At 38.1% G+C, this 20,124-nt stretch overlaps 1 protein-coding gene across 2 annotated transcripts in view; it reads right to left on the bottom strand.

The window, feature by feature from the left end:
* dock8 (dedicator of cytokinesis 8) overlaps window positions 1–20,124 on the bottom strand; it is a 62,944-nt gene that overhangs the window by 39,253 nt on the left and 3,567 nt on the right. The window contains exons 2-5 of one of the 2 annotated variants that reach the window (XM_067413583.1): window positions 11,086–11,191; window positions 1,123–1,298; window positions 287–358; window positions 47–152 (exon numbers count right to left, since the gene is read on the bottom strand). In XM_067413583.1, coding sequence (XP_067269684.1) covers window positions 47–152; window positions 287–358; window positions 1,123–1,298; window positions 11,086–11,191 — 460 coding nt within the window. Of the gene's footprint in view, window positions 1–46; window positions 153–286; window positions 359–1,122; window positions 1,299–8,427; window positions 8,542–11,085; window positions 11,192–20,124 lie in introns of those variants that run through there. The other variant, XM_067413585.1, reaches the window with a different exon arrangement.

The raw sequence follows: 20,124 nt of genomic DNA, 5'->3' as shown, positions 1-20,124 counted from the left end.
AAAATAGTTTGTCTACAAGAGGAAAGGTTTTATAAACTGTGCTTACAAGTTGTTCTTGTTTGTCTTGAACGTCAGACTCAAACGTCTGTCGCTGTAATACTTTGTTTGCGTCTGTCCTCTCAGAGTATGAAATCCATCCATAACCCTGAGTTCTGTGAATAAGGAACACAAAAATCAAAGAAGAAGAAAAAAATATTATAGTGTCAATGTGTCTGATGTCATTTCTGAAGTAAATGTTTCAAATTCTGCCCTGAGGAAGGACAGGAAATTAAGTCTGGAAATGTACCTTCTGCTAACCACCAGCCAAGGCTGCGTGTAACTCTGAACACAATCCCTCACATGGGGATCCAGCTCCACTCTGGAAACACACAAACATACACATTATCCACAAAGTCATGAAGTAAGCAATACTGTTTCCGGGTCCAAGCATCTACTAGTTTCAATAGCGAATACTATCTAACATTAAAGGCGAATAAATGCTGTAAATTGTGTTCAATGTTACATTTTAGTTAATGCATTTACCTATGAAAACAAATGAGACCTTATTGTAAAGTGGAAATTAATTTTCATCTGTTTTTTAAACAGTTATGCGTTTCTCAAATAAATAATTTATGCAAACAGTAGGCTACATACTTGTGAACATGGTTTTCTGTTAAACTAACAGGAGTAAAATTGTTTGTTTCTTCAGAGGCCCACCAAATGCCACCATGTATCGGTAGAACCAATATTAAAGCTGAAAATTGTGATTGCATTCAACTGCATTATACGCACGTCAGCTACACAAGTTTCAAAAAAGTTGGAAAATAGTTCAATAGGCCTGGTTTCACAGACAGGGCTTAGATTAAGCCAGGATAAGATCTTAGTTCAATTAAGACATTTAAGTATCTTTTATTAATGCGCCTTAACATAAAAAATAAAATAAAAACATCACTGGCGAGACAATGCAATGGCACTGACATATTTTAAGATAAGTCGCTTTCAGATAAAGCAGCTCAAATATGCATTTAGGTCTGAGACTAGGCTTAAGCGTTCTCTGTGAAACCGGGGGAATAGAGTACAAACACTTAAATTAATCTAGTTGACTTTCTCAACCCCAATAAGTATCATCAAACAGCAACCTACCCTTCCTCTGCAAAAGAGGGGCGGATGGTCCTGCATTCTCTCTCCACCAGCTCCACCTCCAGGTTGTCGTCAGGAAACTCCCCCAGCTCCTGCATAAGCTCGGCATCTCCACTGCGCAGCTGTGACATCAGGAACTCATCCAGGTCTACCGGCTCAACTGCTTCATATGACTGAGGCTATAAAGAAAACCAGGACAAACCAAAAAGGATTATAATAATGATGATCATAATATGAGCTCTTTGATGGTTTAGACACATCAGGCATTATAAAAGCCTCTCTGTTACCTGTAATACATTGCATGTTGCATTTGAGACATAATCCAGAATCTCATAGTAATATGAAACAAAAGTAGTGAAAAGAATAAGAATTGACACTTTATTTTAAAAAAACTACATTTTTACTTTATTAAAGGGGGGGTGAAATGCTGTTTCATGCATACTGATCTTTTTACACTGTTAAAGACTTGGAATCCCATACTAAACATGGACAAAGTTTCAAAAGTTAAGGTGGACGTTTGATGGGAGTATTTCTTTGTCAAAAATACTACTTCCGGTTAGTCATAAGTTTCGGCAAGTTTTTTGCGATCATGCGTCCCCTTTGACGTTAATGGGGGCGGAATTTCCTTGTATGGGCCTTACGGACAATTCTACCGGAAGAGCGTGAGAGAGAGAGAGGGAGAGAGCGAAAGTTACAGGCTACGCCCATCAAAGCGGGGCTCGTAGGCTGCTGCACAGGTGATGTGCACAATTAACAATGACATCAAAAAGTGCGTTTTTGGTTGCCAGACCAAGACAGTCCTGCACAGATTCCCCAAAAACCCCGCGTTAAGGCAACAGTGGATGGAATTTGCTTTTCCGGATCAGCAACTGAGTTGCGCGAATGTTTATATCTGTTCGCTGCATTTCGGTGCCGACTGTTTCATAAACAAGGCCCAGCTTGACGCCGGATTTTCCAATCGCCTAATGCTGAATGATGGAGCAGTCCCAACGATAAAGGTCCCAACGTTAGAACCGCGGGCGGTGAGTTAGACTGCTTCAAATGTCTGTGTCTATGCTCATCAAGTAGCCCAAACATGATCACGTATAGTTACTATATATATTACTATATATAGAAATTGATCAATGGAGCATGCGATGTGTAGTGCGTGTACATTTGTTTAGCTGGCCACTATATGTGTAACTTTATGTTTGTGTATTGTAAAAGCACTCCAAACAACAATACACAAAGAGTGGGGAAATATGTTGAACTAAATAAGCACGCTTCTTCATTCAAATGTGCTACTATTCCGTGTCTTTCTATGTAAACACTAACTTAGCCTGCCGTGCAAAACCAGTCCGCTTAATAACGTTACAATTGTCTACACAAACCACGCGTAAACACACACACACACGTGCACAACTGCACTTCTCACATGTACACCTTCAAAGACAAAAATACGACGATATAATTCAAGTATAAATATGTAAATAACACAAGCCGCTAAGCATATTATATAGTTAGTGTATAACTTGTACCACATAGAGACGTCCTGCTCTAGTCATTTTTGCTGCTGCTCCTGTTCAACTGCAGCCTCTGGGTCTGATTCCGGATCATAGATGTATGGCTGTATCTGATTAAAAGCCATATTTTTATTTTGAATAAAGTTTTTCCCGCTGTTAGGGATGACACAGCTTTACGACGCACTCGACTCAACACAATAGCAGCAGCGCGCACACGTCATTATTTAGCTCCGCTCACACGACACGCCCCCACCCACTCGGCTTTTTTCGGAAAGACTCGGAACAGCGCATCTTTCTTATATAATTATTTAAAAAATAAAGACTTTTCGGAGATATGCAGGATGCAATGCTACTCTATAGGTACTCAAGATTGACATGACACTGACTGAAACTGAGTGTTTCACCCCCCCTTTAACCATTTCCCTGCCAGTTTCATAACCCCATTAATACACTATATTTGCCAAAAGTATTGGGACACCCCTCCAAATGCACTGACCCATCCGCATATAATCTTACATACGGGATTCACTCGAAAAATGTGATGATGACTGACAGTTATAAATATTCATGTTCAAATCATGTCATGTCATTATCTATGGATCACTGAATATTTGTTAAGTTGTAGGGACCACTATATCAACACTAACCTTTAGTTTAAACAGATAATCGTTTGCTCTACGCGCGTTCTCCTCTATTAACTCCAGTCACGCAGCAGCTCTTCTGCCACCCAGCCCCGGCTTGGTTCTGGCTTCATGCATTCCTTTTTTAAATCAACACTTGAATGTGGGGGGTATCATAAAAAAAAGCAACATTTTGAGCAAAAAGCAGACCAAATCCAGCTTTCGTCAAAGACTATGCCAACTATGTCAGGATTGGATTCAGAACGATGACCAAAATATAGATTGAGTAATACAAGTCCATCAACACACCCAAAGCTTGCATAGTCCTTTAGCTCGCCCTGGGTCGACATTTCATTTGATTTGGTAACAACAGGCAGTTTTGATTTATATTTAAATGCTGTTTAATGTTGATGATTGTTTTTTACATATGTATATGATTATATATGAGATCACTTGTTTCTGCTACTTCTTTGCATGTGTTTTATCAGGAGATTCTCTTTCAGAAGATGTATCATGATAGCACGACCCTCTCCCATACAACAATGAAAACAAGGAAAGCCAAACATTTTTGTCAATGAGCTAAAAAACAACAAAAAGTCAACATTTTACTTAGGGCTGCACGATTAATCATATTTTAATTAGGGATGGGCATTTTTGTCAATTTCGCTCATCGATAGGTCTCAAAAACGAGTAATCGATTAACCTTGGGCGGGGCTTGTGCAGGGAGGCGGGGCGTCTCCGTCATGGAGATATGAAACTATTTTAAGACTGTTACAAAAATGTATGTTGACAAAAACATAAGATGTCTATGCAAATTGGAACATATGACTATTAAAAAAATAACTATTAGATTATGATGCATAAATGTCTTTGAAAAAGAAACTAAATAACCGTCTCAAATAACCCAGTCAATGATCGGGCATTGTATTTGAGCTGAAACTGTGAATACACCACCCCGCAGAGCTTTGCTAGAGAATTAATTAACTCAGTCAAACGCATCCTATATGAGATTAATCAGATATATGCCTATTACAATTTACATCTGCCCAAAAGGATGCAAATGCGCACGTGAACTTGGCCGTGCTACTGCAAGCTTGAAAACGAAACTCATTTTGAATGCGCTCTTAACAACAACGCTACAGTATCACTGCGCGTTTTCAAATCCATGAGAAACAACTTTAAAACAGATCTACTGTTAAAAAATGAGTAACACCGCTGCATCATAAATATCATCAATGATTTTGAAAAAGAAATAGCCTAACTAAAAATAATATGACCATCTTAAATAACCCAGAGTTGATAATGTAGGGCTGTTCGCATTTGAGCTGATGCTGAAGAGAATGAACACCAGCCGAAATAACGGCAGCGCTTTGCTAGCTGGTTATTAAACTCAACCAAACCTTGTCCTATATGAGATTATTCAGATATAGGCAACATATAATCAAGTATTAAAGGTGCACTATGCAGCTTTCCGTCCACTGGAGGGCGCCTATTCAAAACAAATGCGTAGTTTGATGACGCAAAGTGTGAGCGCAGCATCTTGGGAGATGTGGTCTTCACCTCACAGCCGGTGGAAAATAGGACTCGGGCAGAAATCAAGTTCATACATGCGGTTATTAACGTTACTGTAGTCTAAAGCAGAGCAGGACCGAGTGCTCTGGACCTGAGCACAGCTGCTGGAGCGATTGTTAAACAAATACCCGCCTCGCGAATACCGGGACTTTTATTATGACGGGACGGGACACAGTCACCGGGCGCCTGCACAGATCCGCTCATCCGGTTATGATTTTGAGGTAATGTAGCTCTGTTTATCATATTAGATACACTTAAGTGTGTTTAAAACGATGTTATGACTTTACTCCGTGCGTTCACTTGTTCACACTGCTAAGAGTAAAGCGCTCCTGCCAAATAAAAGCCGAAACCAAGGGTAGCGCAGATATGACGCAATTGACAGGCGACTCCCTCAAATGCAATGCTGAAACGTCCCGGTCCTTAGTTAAAATAGCAATTTTCTCACAATTTACAAATAGTTGGAAACTTCTGGGATATTGTAGGTACTCAACTGAACAAAATATATAACAACGGCCTAGTGGTTTTTGGATATTTTACTGCAAAAATACTACATAGTGCACCTTTAAGCAAGTAATCTTACAACTTGCACCTGTGGAAAAGGACGCGGATGCGCAGATGAACTTGACCGCACTCTGACTCTCGTTGTGGATTTCCTTTAACAGCGCGCTCTCATACACGGTGAACTAAAGCATGGAGAATACAAAATTATAAGACAACCGTGTTCTCATTGTAATGCTGTGTATGTGACACAGCAAATCAGCTAACCAATCAGACCTCAGTTACCGTCCAAAATGGCGCAATAACCAATCCAAGAAATATACAAATATATTTTTTAAAGTCAGGGCGATCATCGTTTTCATGATCGATCGTCGCTGTCACGTTCGAGTACTCGAGTACTCAACCACTCGACCACTGTTGCCCATCCCTAAATTTTAATCATGATAACGATATCAGCTTCTCTCGATTGATTTCAAATAATCGTCACGATATTGGCCCGCTCATTATTTATCCTCAAAACGTGTTTTTGCACTAGCAGTCACGCTTGTGGTTGCTAGATGCAAAGAGCTTAAAATCCCCCAAACATAGCTTTTTTCCTTAAAAGGATATACTATCTTTACTTGATCTGTGCAATCTGGCAACTCTGTGCACTCGCACCCTCTAAATGCGGAAGGAGCGCTGATGATCTGAAACGTGCGCTCACTGAGCTGGAGTTTAGCGATCTCTACAGCGAAATTCTGCTTCAAAGAAAGTGTCACAGCCAATTGTAATTAAACGCGTTGTGTTCATATTCTGGGCTCAACTGCTTAGCTGTGCAGTATGGTTTATGATGATGTTTACGGAGTTTGGTCAGCATCACTAGCGCATTAAGCCACGTTAAGCATTTTTCACATTAAGCATTTTTGAATGTCCCTAGCCACAGACATTTTTTTTTTTATATCAAAGAGCTTCTTTCTTTGCTTTACGAATTAGCAGGGCAATCTGAATCTGTGCTTCGTCTCATTTGCAAACGAATTGTGTTGCTTTATAAATCTAATGTGAATACAGATTACAAAGCGTTTACCAAAACCATGTGTTTTGTATTAATTTACCATCTAACAAAGTTATCATAGTTGGTTAAATGAAGTCCGTTTGCCACCTTTAGGCCTTTTGGGTGAAGTGTAGGTTGGTAAAGAATATGCCAGATCTACATTACCCTTTTTGATAGAATAATCGTGATTATAATTGAGCAAAATAATCGTGCTTATGAGTTTAACCATTATCGTGCAGCCCTAATCTTACTACCTAAAATAGTCACAGCAAACAAAGGCCAGAGACCATCATCAACGATGCATCACTGCTGTACTTCTCTTGGCACTAAAGCATTTAATCCAAAATCAGTATTAGTTGTCTATCAAACAAGACATGCATTTAAACTCCCTCTATAACAACTAATGAAAGGCATAAATATAAAAACACAGAGAGAACTAGAACGCTCTATGACCTCTATAAAAAAATGAAACAAAGGAGGAGGCTGGTAGCAATAAATCATTTTAAAGCTTATGAGGTTCAGAGCAGACCATAGCAGTAAAAAATGCATTGCCTAAAGTTGTATTCCTCTGTTAGTAACAAGTTAGACTGGAACAGAGAGCATTCTGCCGTGACTCAAGGAAGACAGATCCAGACCTGCTGAAGATCATTAAAACTGCGGCAGTGCTTTGGAAGGTTGTGATCTTTTGAGACGTTTCAAAGCGATGGATTCATCAGAAGGCTATTGGAAACTAATGCTAGCCTGCAGAAGGATGCAAAAGCATGTCAAATAAAATAATTCAATAAATTGTAGCTTGATGATAACCCTAGCGGCTAGTTGTGTAATGTCTCAAACATTGTTTTTTATTCACACTTGAGGTAGTATCAGTCAACTTGTTTCAGTTATCTGAAGCATGCCCTATAACACAAGGTCTTACTAGAACAATTCTGATAAAACACTTTCTAAACTAAGTATCACATTGGCACACCTTGAAAAGCATTTAAAGGTGTAGACATTCAATCTCATTGCAGGAGTTGACACTAAAAAAATCTATTTAGATACGTTTGTGACACAATGAAAATGACATGTCTGAGGCATTTAATCAAAGAATCTCAGGAAAAACTGTACTGTATGCATCTGATCTTATCTGATCTCTATGGAAAGAGTAACTTATACTTTTTGCAAGATACAAGAGATAACATTGAAAAATATGAAACATAAATGGTCGTAAAATACTGAGGATCAGTACAAGGACACAATAGTGAGATATAAATTCATAATTATAAAAACAAACTCACAACTGCATGTGAAGTATAGTCACAATAGTGAAAATTAAAGCCACAAGAAATAGTTTTGAAATAACAGATATAAAATTGCAGTATGTGAAATAAAGCTCCAATTATGAGAAATAATAATAATTTAAGTGAGAAATAAAGTCACACTGAGAGCAAGTAGCATTAGTGAGAAATAAAGCAATTTTGAGAAAGTTGCAATGAAATAAACTCGCAATCGCCAGGAAAAAAGTTACAATAGTGTGACACAATAGTGAACCGTGAGTAAAGCCTAGCTTCTTTTTTACTCAAAATCAGAAACAGGATGCATAGCAAGTGCTTGCTTATAGCACAAGCCACAGAGCTTGGACATTAATAACTCTGAAAAACTCTGGATTTAAATTTAATAACTGTTAGTTTTTTCTATTTTTGCTGTGTGGTTTGTGTACATCATAAGCACTTGACAGGGGAGGAGCATTATAACTGTTGATAGTCTGTGTCTGTATATCACCTAACCCCATTCACTCTAAACCAGTGATGGAAAACTTTTTCTTTTTTTTTTTTTTTACAAAAACTGACTTTCATAAATCTTCATGATCCAATACACAGATTTAAACGTACTGTACATTTTTCATTCAGAGACAAATTTCTTTGAAACATGGAGGCAACCACAAAACAGTTCCTGATCTTTAATCAACACCATCACGTTTAACATAACCCACACAGTCTGTGTGTACTGTGTAAATTTAGCTTAGAGTTTCTATTCTCCATCTACCAAATGAATGCAGCTAACATAGAGCAGACACGACAAGTGCATCTGAAACGGATGTACTCACCAAATGTTTCTTGTGAACAAACTACGGGGCAACTGACAAGATGGCGTTGCCCGGAAATAAAAAACAACTTGGTTCTGCACAACTCTTCCTTAATAGGTTTGAGCCACATGAAGCACTCTATCTTTTGAGGCTTCCAAACGCAGGATGTGACATCACAACCACTTCCCCTACTAACTATGGCGAAATAGCAGGGCCACATATGCATTCATAATCGAGTTCAAAGTGTATGGATTAGTTTAAATCAAAGTCAATGCCAAAGTCCTGCTCTCCACTTTAAGAAACTTTTAAGGAATTATATGTTCATAGATTATCAAAAAGTGAGCAATATTGTGGAGTATATTTAAAGTGGTCAAGAGCTTTAAAACTGGCTGTTGGTGAGATAACTAATAATACTTAAAGTGCCCCTATTATGTTTTTTTTCAGAATATTCCCTTTCATGCCATGTGTAATATAGCTGTTTGTGAATGTAAATGTTCTACAAAGTTGTAAAGAGTCAGAATCACAACCTGCAAGTATGAATAATTATTGGTGTATATATTTTGTACCGGGTGATCAAAATACGCATTATTACAGTCTTACTGAAATACTTATGCAAATCAGCTGTGGGCTACTATTTCCTAAAACTGTGTCTATTAATGCAGATTGTCAGTTGTTCTTACTACTTTGAGGAAAGATAAAGGATAAAGCAAGATTTGTTTTGCAAACTTTAATGTTTCATCAGTCATTCACGCAGGTGCTCAGCTAATGTATGCACCGTTATTGATACAGTTCCTGCGATGAATTAGAAATTTACACATGGGTTTGTTGATGGATGTACACTTGTTAATGTTGATAGTAGCATATCACTGAGAAACGTCCTGCTCAATTGAATAACTAGTTCTTACAATGTCTTATCTTCGGACTCATGCTCGGATTGGTATGGTAAAACCAACGCCACATTACTGTCTTTACAGTGTGTACAACTTCTGAGCTTTAGGAAGCCTCAAGAGCTGATGTTTAGTTATGGTAATGAGCATTTAGCTTCTGAAAAAGGTGTTGTATGCAGTAGACCAATCACAACAGAGAACAGACTGGGCAATCTGGCCAATCAGAGCAGAGTAGGCTCGTGGAAAGGTTGGATTTAGAGAACCTGATTCATTCAACGAGCCGTTTGAGAATCACTGAAAAACGTGGTGATGTGCAATGTATATTATGAGAAAATTAAAGTGTTTTTTGATCTTCGTTACATGTAAACCTGTTGTTGGAGACTATCAAAACCAAATTAGGAACCTTTAAAATAGCATAATATGGGCACATTAACTAACAAATATTGCCATGCTATTAGTTAAAAATATACATATTTTTTATAATAAATAACTAATAATAAAAGCTAAATGTATGGGTTTATTATGCTATAAGAAACGTGTACACATCAGGGCAGTATAATGCGTAAACAACTGCATTTCTAAAATATAAAAATTATAACTACTTAATGATTTTAAACCATAATTACTGAAATATAATCTGTTTTAATCCCCAGAATAACTATTTTTCATTAATATAACTGCTTCATTTGCATTTCTTTACAGTCCTTCAATGTTGAATAAAGGGAAAACATCACAGGGAAGATTATGTTTCTATGAAGACAACAGCTTCTAAAATCCACGGATATTAAAGATGAAAAAATGTGCGTGTGTGTGTGTGTATGTGTGTGTGTGTGTGTGTGTGTGTGTGTGTGTGTGTGAGCTGAAAGACACCAGCTGCAGTGGTCTAGTAGGCTGGGCTCTGACCCATTTTTAGCGGAGAGGAAACACACGCAGGTTAAAGCTTAACTACAAGCATATTCACATACACACTTTGTGGGCCTTGTCATTATTTTCTAATGTTTTAAGGAAATATAGGAATATATATATATATATATATATATATATATATATATATATATATATATATATATATATATATATATATATATATATATATATATTCTTTTGTTAAATGTATAAATATGTCAAATATACTTTTTATTAAAAAAATTATCGAAGATAATTATCGATCCGATCAAGGAAATTTGACATCATCCTTTATTCAAATATTATTAAAACAAAAATTTAAGCAAGCATATTGCACAGTTGCGCTTGAAGTATGTTTTATTTCATACAAAACAATATAAACACATGCAAAAACAAGTCAGTATTAAATTAAATATTTAGAACTCGTTATGTTTTAATCAATGAATGCTTTTTCCTGTGAGCGTTTTGTTTTTCTATGCATTTTAATTACTAAAAAATAGAAATAATTTAGTATACCTTAACCAAGTTTTTATACTTTTCGTAAATCGAACTTTTGCATACACCACTATTGTATATACACTATATATATATATAGTATTTATAAAGTATTTATTTTAAATCAATTAATTATACAAAATCGTTTTGACTGTTTAATGCCATGACTGACCAATCAGAGGGCAGTAATCCAAAAAGGAAGTGTAAAAATTATAAATCAAACTGTATTAGCCAGTGAAGTCAGACATTTACATACATCCATTATCACATCCCGAATATAAACATGTAACCTACAAATGACCTATTTGTGCTATGTACAGAATCGGTCTGTTTCTGTGAAATAACAGCTGGATTCAATTGAAGCATCAATCAGTGAAAGTGCATCACTCACTATGTTGGAGCAAAAAGAGGCAGAGGAGCTGTAACTGTGCCGCTGGTGCGGCTGGGAACCATGGCTGATCCCACTAAATTGTCTCCGGATATCTGCCGACGAGTGCCTGAGACAACAAAGAGAGAGAAAGACAAGGATGAACAAGGTTGGAGAGGAAACAGAAAAGAAAGGTGCAACACTGGATTATGCTCCAGCGAGAGGTATTGTGCAGACACCAGGTGCTTGTTTAGACACTCCTCTCGTTGAGAGTGTGTGTGTGAGATGATACAAAGATACACACTGAATGAATCTCCTCATCAATTACCTCATTCATTTCTCCTCATTAAACGCAGTCCCCCATCAACCGGAAATTAAGTGACTTGCTTAGGTGTATTAGAGTAATAAATCAGCAGAGCTCAGTAACCGTGTAGTTCATGGTCACCCCCATGAATAATCATAGACCAAAATAAAAATCACACAACAGTTTTACCTTATTTCACATTTACTCTGTAAAAATAAAGGTTCTTTATTGGCATTAATGGCTTCATCTGTTTTTAAACAGTTTAACTTATTTTAACTTGAGCCTCATGTATTTAGAATACTGTGTCATGCACAACGATGCAAAAGGCGCAAGACACAAGCATAGCGGTCATACACATTCTTCTAGCGTGTGTTTTCATAGAAAAACAATAGAAAAAAAGTAGCACAGTGGAATGGAAAAACGCGCTGTGTGAACAACGGCCCCTAAGAACAGTTCACTGAAAGTTTTTTGGGGGGAATTAAAATACACTTCTATGCAGTGTTGGGGAAAGTTACTTAAAGGAACTGTATGTAAGAAATATATTTCAATTGCTCTGATATGTCACAAGACATTAAGAAATGTTATCTTGTTAATTTCAAAAACTTATATTGGGGGGGGTGATTGCAGATAGTGATTGCAGTACCAGTTTTGGCCGCAATCTTACATGCACTTCCTTTAATACATTACAATATTGCATTACTCCCTAAAAAAGCAACTGCGTTACTTAGGTACTTTTTATGGAAATGAATGGCTTGCCACTGCTTTTACATCACTTCTTTCACCTGGGCTGGGCTTGCTTGTTTCTAAGTATGCTTTTACCTTGCACACGTATACAAGCATTCGACGCATGCACAGTTTTGAGCAATCTCTCGCCACGAGTTACAACCAATGTAAATACTGCATAAAAATTAAATGCACATGTGCCACCTGTGCGCTACAAAAATCCAGCGTACAATATGCGCATACTCTTCTGATGCCAAAATTCGTGTAACGTGCACTGTGCGCTGATCCTTACGTACACAAAAAAGTGAAGTCTGCTTTGGCCTTAAAGTCCCAGTGAACCGGAAGTAGCAATTGAGATTTCTTCAGTGCTGTGACGCATTTCCAAGTGAAACGGAATACTGAATAGAGGGCAGGGTTTTACCTCAGCGCTCCTCCTCTCCATTGAACGCTCATAGCACACTAATGGTTTGAGGGGAGTGATTAAACATTTTAAAACCCAAGCCGCCAAACTGACACCGACCCTGTCCCAAATGGCACACTTCATGTGCACTTCCGGTCTTGTGGACTTACAATGGCCATTGCGTGCGCATGTCCGTTAAGTCCACAAGACTGTAGGGTGTCCCATTCGTCATTTAAGCTTAAAGAAGGGTGCTCATGAGGGCCCCCTTTGCAGCTGCTATAAGCTCTCAGTGCGCACTTCAGCTGAGCCCGCAAGTTTGCGAGCTACGCAGAGGACTTCTACCCGACAGTCAAAGCGGCATAACATTGTGAAAGTGCGTACTCAGAGGAAGGCCCTGAGGGTTTAGGGTGCCATTTGGGACAGGGCCATCATATGAGAAGGATCGCCGTTTCAAGACCGGAAGTTACTTTCAGATTTTGTTTAAAGATTACCACGGAAAACTATTTTTTCCTGTGTATCAACTTCACAGATTAATTGTTCACTATAATACCTGTGATACCTAATGATACCTGATGCTAACAAAGTAAATAGGGTCAATTTTAATTTCATGAGGACTTTAAAGGGATAGTTCACCCAAAAAATGAAAATGTTATGTTTATCTGCAAGGGATGTCACAATACTTAATATAATATTGAACCGTTCTGTAGCCTACGGCACTGACGGTTCAATACGCGCTTGTAAATTGCGTTTTGTTCGGTTTTGCATGCAATTAATTATTTCTATTTCTCTTCGTTTGAAATATATCTCAGTTTATTTGGCCTCGTTTTGAGTGTGCCTGTGAGTCTACGCGCTGATATGAGCAAATAAAGTTAGTGGGTCTTTAGCCGCGTTTTAAACAGCCTTGCCGGTTAAACATTTCATTTGTATTTTACATGCGCTGAGCGCATGCCCTGTCAAACACACGTGATTACTGGTATTAGTTAGCCTGACGTGGTCATACTCAATTCTAGTCAGAATATGAGTCTGAAACTGCTCCATTGGGCTGTGATTATGGGGCGTTTCAACCGAACCAGGAAATACCTCAATTGGATAGACCTACAACCAATCAGAGTAACAAAGCACTGTCAACAGAGTTCAACTGCACTGTGTTGCCAAGTCCACGATTTTTTTTCTGCGGGTTGTTTTCTATGTCCGCGGGTTGAAGCGACTATTATGTGATATATAGACCCATGAGTGCGAATTTTAGCAGGCAACCTTGCCAAAATAACACACATTTTACTCCCTAAACACCTTTTTTTCAGAGAACCCCCCAATAAGCTATTGTTTAGGGCTAGTAGTTAGCGGGTTTTGTTGTAAAAACTTGGCAACCCTGTCTGCACAAGCGCTGGAATAAACGATCTTTGCCGGTGTTGTAAAAAAAATGAAAGAATTTAATGATACACAGAGTACTTACCCAACATGATCATCATTTTTTAAAGAAATTGTGAAGGTGAATGTTTTGAACAAACAAGCTCTCTGTTTAAGATTTGAGCAAATATAATCCAAGCCCCTTTGGTGACGTGCATGATTACGTTACTGTTGATCATCTGTCCGTCATCATCTAAAGCCCACCCTGATGATTTCATTGGTCCGAACAGTTTCTGTTCGGAGATAATTACTCCTCTATGGAGCGAGGCCAGACCGAACTGCCCGACCTAAAAAATTTGTGGACGGGGCTAAATTCAGCTGGCGTCCAGGTATTAGTAGTCTTACTGCACTAATACTGTCAAATACACAGAAGGTTAACATATACAAACACAGTCAGTTATAAAGTGAAAGTAAAATCGCACGTGTTTGTATTTGAGATGCTAGCAAGTCTTGTGAGATGCTAGCCTGACAAGCCAGACCCACATCAAGATATTTGGTCTGGAAACTCACCATAGACAGGGCTCAATCTGAGGGACGGGATAAACGGTTGTCTTTCAAACTCCCTCTACACGCGATAGGATAGCGCTACACCAACCAGAGCAACGAAGGTGAAGCAGAGCTTGTTGATAGATTAAACATTCACCGTATCCGGTCGGCAAAACTCCGAACACATCTTCCCTTTTTAAGAATGACTTCAGTGCCGTTCTTTGTTCTTTTCTCAGAGAAAAGCTTAACTCCAAATCTTCCAGAATCGCAGTCAAAGCTGATTCGAAAGACCGCCGCCGTTCGCCGGTTTCTGTGTTAACTAGAAGCATGCAAACGCAACTCGGCCGTCGTCATTATGGCCCCGCCCGCCGACTCTAAACACGATGTGATTGGCCCGTCCAGAGTGAGGGGAATACAGCTCAGAAGGGTATTGAGAGTTCCTAGACGACACTTGCGGGCAGATTAAATTTGCTGCGTCTAGATTTCTAGGCTAGTGAGATGCAGCACAGTGATTGTGAACACTGGTCCTTAAAGGGACAGTTCACCTCTAAAATTATGTAAATAAAACATCTAAAAAAAAGAGAAAAATCACTCACTGCTCTTGAATGGAGTATGTACAGTAGCTTTCAATCAATGTATATTGCATATTGAAGGCTATGTAGTTTTAATTTCAGCCTACATTTATTTATTCAATTTCGTAGGCCAATTTAAATGGTGCTGTACATCTCTGAGCTGCCACTGTAAATCTTTATATATATATTTATTTGATATTATACACCAGGAATGTGTCCAAGGTTGTATTTTTTTAAAGTTTAAGTAAGGTTAAGTCTTTTAAGTAAAATAAAGAAAGGGTATTACAATAAAAACATTTTCTTCTTAACCTCTTTCTGTTCTTGTCGCCTAAGAATAGAATAGCAAAAAAAACGAACCGAACCGAAAACCGTGGTTAAAAACCGAGGTATGTATTGAACCGTGGACAAACTATATTTTTGCATCCCTATTATCTGCATACCCCCAGTGCATCCAACATGTAGGTGTCTTTGTTTCTTCAGTAGAACACAAGGGAAGATTTTTAACTCCGACCGTTGCTGTGGGCCAGCCATATAATGCATGTGAATGGGTAACAATTTATGCAGGCAAAAAAAAAAACATGCTTAGACAACATGCACAAAGAGCCTTGTGGCTCAAGACAACACATTGATATCTTAAGACCCAAAACGATCAGTTTGCGTGAGAAATCGAGCCGTATTTGTGGCATTATAATTTTTTAGCTCAAATAGAACGCTATATCCAACAGCCTGGAGCATGCTTCGCTTCCAGATTAAGGTCAATATACATGCTCTGTATGTGTAAAGACATCACTTCTGGTATACAAGATCTGTCGTAGTTTACACAAACGGCAGAAGTGAACCTCGTAGACACCAGACACCACAGCTTGTATATTGCTACAGCTTGTATACACCTTACCGGAAGTGCAGCACATTCCAGGCTGTTGGATATAGCGTTGTATTTGAAGTTTAAAAAAAATATATAAATAAAGCTTGATTTCTCACACAAACTGATAGTTTTGTGTCTTAAGATATCAACGTGTCGTCATGAGCCACAGGGCTCTTTGTGCATGTTGTCTAAGCATGTTTTTTTTTTTTTGCTCTCAAAGAATTGTTACCCATTGACATCCATTATGGCACACAGCAACGGTCGGAGTTAAAAAACCTTCATTTGTGTTTTACTGAAGAAACGAAGACACCTACATGTTGGATGCACTGAGGGTATAAGCAGATAAATATCAAATTTTCATTTTTGGGTGAACTATCCATTTAAGCAAATTCAAAACTGTACAGTAGAGGGCGCAGCTCAAACAAACCTTTCAGCAGTGTGGATTGCAGGAGAAGAAAGTTCAGCACTCTTACTTCAGCAGTAAAAACTTGTATTTGCTTATTCGTATGGTTTAATCGGTTCATCAAAAGTCAGCAGCAGCAAAGACATCATTTAATAAAGTGAGATTAAATACATAAAGTATAGTTTTGTTAATTAACATTTAATTATTGGATGTTTGTGTAATATTCTGAGTTAACATTTCAAAGTTTTATTCATTTTGAAGAATACTTTATCTGTTTTTGTACAATTGAGATGAGTAAATGCCCACTAATATTTAGTCTAGAACTACAATAACCATCATGTTAATGCAGCGTTGCTTATTTAAAAAAAGAAACTGTTGTTAAGTTAAAATTAATGTGTTACATTACAAGTAATCTAAAGGTAATCTGATTACGTAACTCACATTACTTGTAATGGATTACCCCAACACTGCTTCTATAGCATCACTGTGAAAAGTGGAACCTTTATTTTTAAGAGATATAACAACCATCTGCTACCTTGCTCTCTCAAGTTATCAGTATCAACTTTAAAAAAATCCATATCAATCAACCACCAGATTTGAACCCACACATTTGCCTTATCAGCCTATTCTTAACCTAACCATCATCCCAAAGCTTCCCAGTTCCCATGATTCTTTTTGTTACAGTATACTTAAGGTCATACTTACATTATCAATGCTGTTTACATTTTACTGTCTCTTAAAATGAGTATGGTATCAAAGACTTCATTATAAACTTTGGCTGAGAGGCGAGTACCACAACAAACCCTTCTGTAACATGCAGTAATCAGCTTTAGAGAAGCACGCTGTGACATTCCCAAATGAAGCGTAAAATGGTTTAGACATGTTCCCCAAACACTGGACAGGGTGTGCTACAACCAAGTTAGCACTAAAGCAGAGCACTAAAACGATACTAATTTCCACTAAATCCCACAGTGTCTCAACTAACAATTCCCACAAAGCAGCCTGTTTTTCTTATAACTTCCATTGATATTAGCAGAAGGATTCGCCTCAGAAGCGGAGAGGTATTGAGTTTGGCAGCCAGCCTTCCGGGCCACAATACAACAGAGTGCTATTGTGCACCCGCTTATAAAAAGCCCCCAAAAATGGGTCACCATTCATAATGCTGTTATGTTTCCCCCCAAATTCATTTAACAAGGATTGTCTGTTGTAGTATAATGGGGTTCCTGTAATCATTTGCACTTTGTTCAACATGTTTGAGTTAAAAAATTAAAATGAAACATGACAATTTATTCGTTAAGTCAAAAACGCTGTAACTGCTGTTCTTGTTTTTCCAGGTCTCGGTTCAGTAAATAATACCAACTTGAAAGGTTCTTTTTTGAAAAACTAGAGGAGATTTTGTTGGATTATTAAATGGTTGGGTTTAGTTTAAAATCAACAATATCAACCACAAACTAACTACTCTAAAAGTCAAGTCTGGAGCAGGACAGCATGCAAATTCTAATAACGGCAGAGCAAACACAAACAGGAGTGGATTACAGTATGCAGCCTTTATATATACTAAAGACAGATCACAGAATACCGCAGAGTATTTAACACATTCATGATTTGTTCATAATAGTGCACATCCTTACAAAACAAAGGTCAATATCTGGTGTTAATATCTCACAGAAACGCACAAGATGTTCCACGGTTATGCAGCCAGATGAAAAGCAAAAATAATTACATTACAGGATCACATTTGTCTATAAAGACTGAATGCTGTTTCTCTCATATATTGCAGATTTTTTATAACCAGGCATTCAGTTACAGTAAGTGGTAAGAGTTCTACGCCAAACGTAGCTATGAAGAAGAAAACAATTAAACATGAAAGGCTGTGATGGGCGGGAGCTACAGTCCTAATCCACAAAAATGTTACAGTCTTAGAATGACTGGAATATTCATCACAATAAAATTCTGTGTTATCATAGACTGTTCTCGACACTGGAGATAATGACATATGGAGAGATGAATCTCAATTCGACCCTCCTTCTGCTCTATTGCCTTTCCATCAACTTTGACAGGAGCTGTGATTATAGGGAACATTTCACGCAAACAAACACAAACGACATGCAATGAGCTTTCTGAACATCTGTCTCTCTTCTGGTTTTGTTACAGACTTTCTGATGATGATTCCAATGCATCTCGCTGCATTAATTTAAAATACATCTGTGTGTTTTTTTAAACAAGGACGCTCCAATCTTAAAACGACAGTTCAACTAGGGACAGTGTTTTTTTTTGTTTTTTTTCCCATACAATAGAAGTCAATGGTAACCAAAACCTTTACAAACATTATAGGGTTGTGGTGAACTATGGGTTGAATCTTTTTTTATCATAATGCATCACTATCCCTTTAACTTGGGGCTAAATGATAATCTAAATCTCCCTGTAGTCAATCATTTTATCCCTTATAACTCATTTGTTTATTACTAAAATTACACATTTAAATGTTGTTTTTTTTCCCCTGTGTAAAAAACAACATGTCTTAAAATAGCTTGAATATAACTGTCCACCCTTGCATCATTTAGTGGAACCATGAATATACAAATTAGCCCTGCCTCCTACCACTCACATTAGCTCAGAGATCCACTCAGACAGTCAACTTTTACTGAAGCTGCTATAGTTAACGCTTATGTTAATCGCCATGGAGTGTGAGGGTGAAATTAGCATAGCACATTACATCCTCCACTGTCCATTTGCTTTTTATAAAAACCATTTAATTCAGTTTGATAACGTTCGCTCCAATTGTAAACTATTGTAAACGTCTGCTCTGCTCATCCAGCACAAGCTGCAGAGTCGCAAACGGTGCAGCAGGAATCAGTTCACTGATCGCATGGCAAGAGCATAGTGAGATGACTGACAAGGAAGACCATGGCCGAGGATTCCATTTTCAATTTGTGGAAAGGTGTTGAATTAGTCACACAGCCTCAATCAGAAGGTCATCATTGATTTTTAAGTTAACGCTTGGCATCAATCTAATGTCAATACGACGCATTGATCTATATCAATGTATTTTTACACCAATAGGTGCTTTATATTTTTGTGGAATTAATTCAAAATGGAAATGTTGTAAAATAATATATATGTTTTTTATGTATTTTGATCATTTTAATGCATCCTTGCTGAAAATTATGCAAGTATTTTTTTAATACATAAAAATCTTACTGACCCCAAACTTTTAACTGTAGTGCACTACACCGATCAGACATAACATTATGTCGACATTCCTAATATTGTGTTGGTCCCCCTTTTTTTTGTGTGCCAAAACAGCCCTGACTCCACTTGACCCCTGAAGGTGTGCTGTGGTATCTGGCACCAAGATGATAGCAGCAGATCCTTCAACTCCTGTACGTTTCGAGGTGGGGCCTCCATGGATTGGACTTGTTTGTTCAGCACATCCCACAGATGCTCGATTGGATTGAGATCTGGGGAATTTGGAGGCCAAGTCAACACGTCAAACTTGCTGTGCACCTACAACCTTTCCTGAACCATTTTCTCTTTTTGGCTACAGATACCAGGGAATACCCTTTCCATGTAAGGGTGTAAATGGTCTGCAACAATGCTAAGGTAGGTGATATGTGTCAAATTAACATTCACATGGATGGCAGGACCCAAGGTTTCCCAGCAGAACATTGCCCAAAGCATCACGCTGCCTCTGCCGGCTTGCCTTCGTCCCATAGTGCATCCTGGTGCCATGTGTTAACCAGGTAAGCCACGCTCACGCAACAGGCCTTCCAAGTGATATAAAAGAAAACTTGATTCAACAGACCAGGCCACATTCTTCCATTGCTCCGTGGTCCAGTTCTGATGCTCACGTGCCCACTGTTGGTGCTTTTTGCAGTGGACAGGGGTCAGAATGGCCATCCT

The sequence above is a fragment of the Pseudorasbora parva genome, chromosome 13 (assembly GCF_024679245.1).
Source record: "Pseudorasbora parva isolate DD20220531a chromosome 13, ASM2467924v1, whole genome shotgun sequence".
Lineage (NCBI taxonomy): Eukaryota > Metazoa > Chordata > Actinopteri > Cypriniformes > Gobionidae > Pseudorasbora > Pseudorasbora parva.
This window is presented reverse-complemented; position numbering and strand designations above follow the sequence as displayed.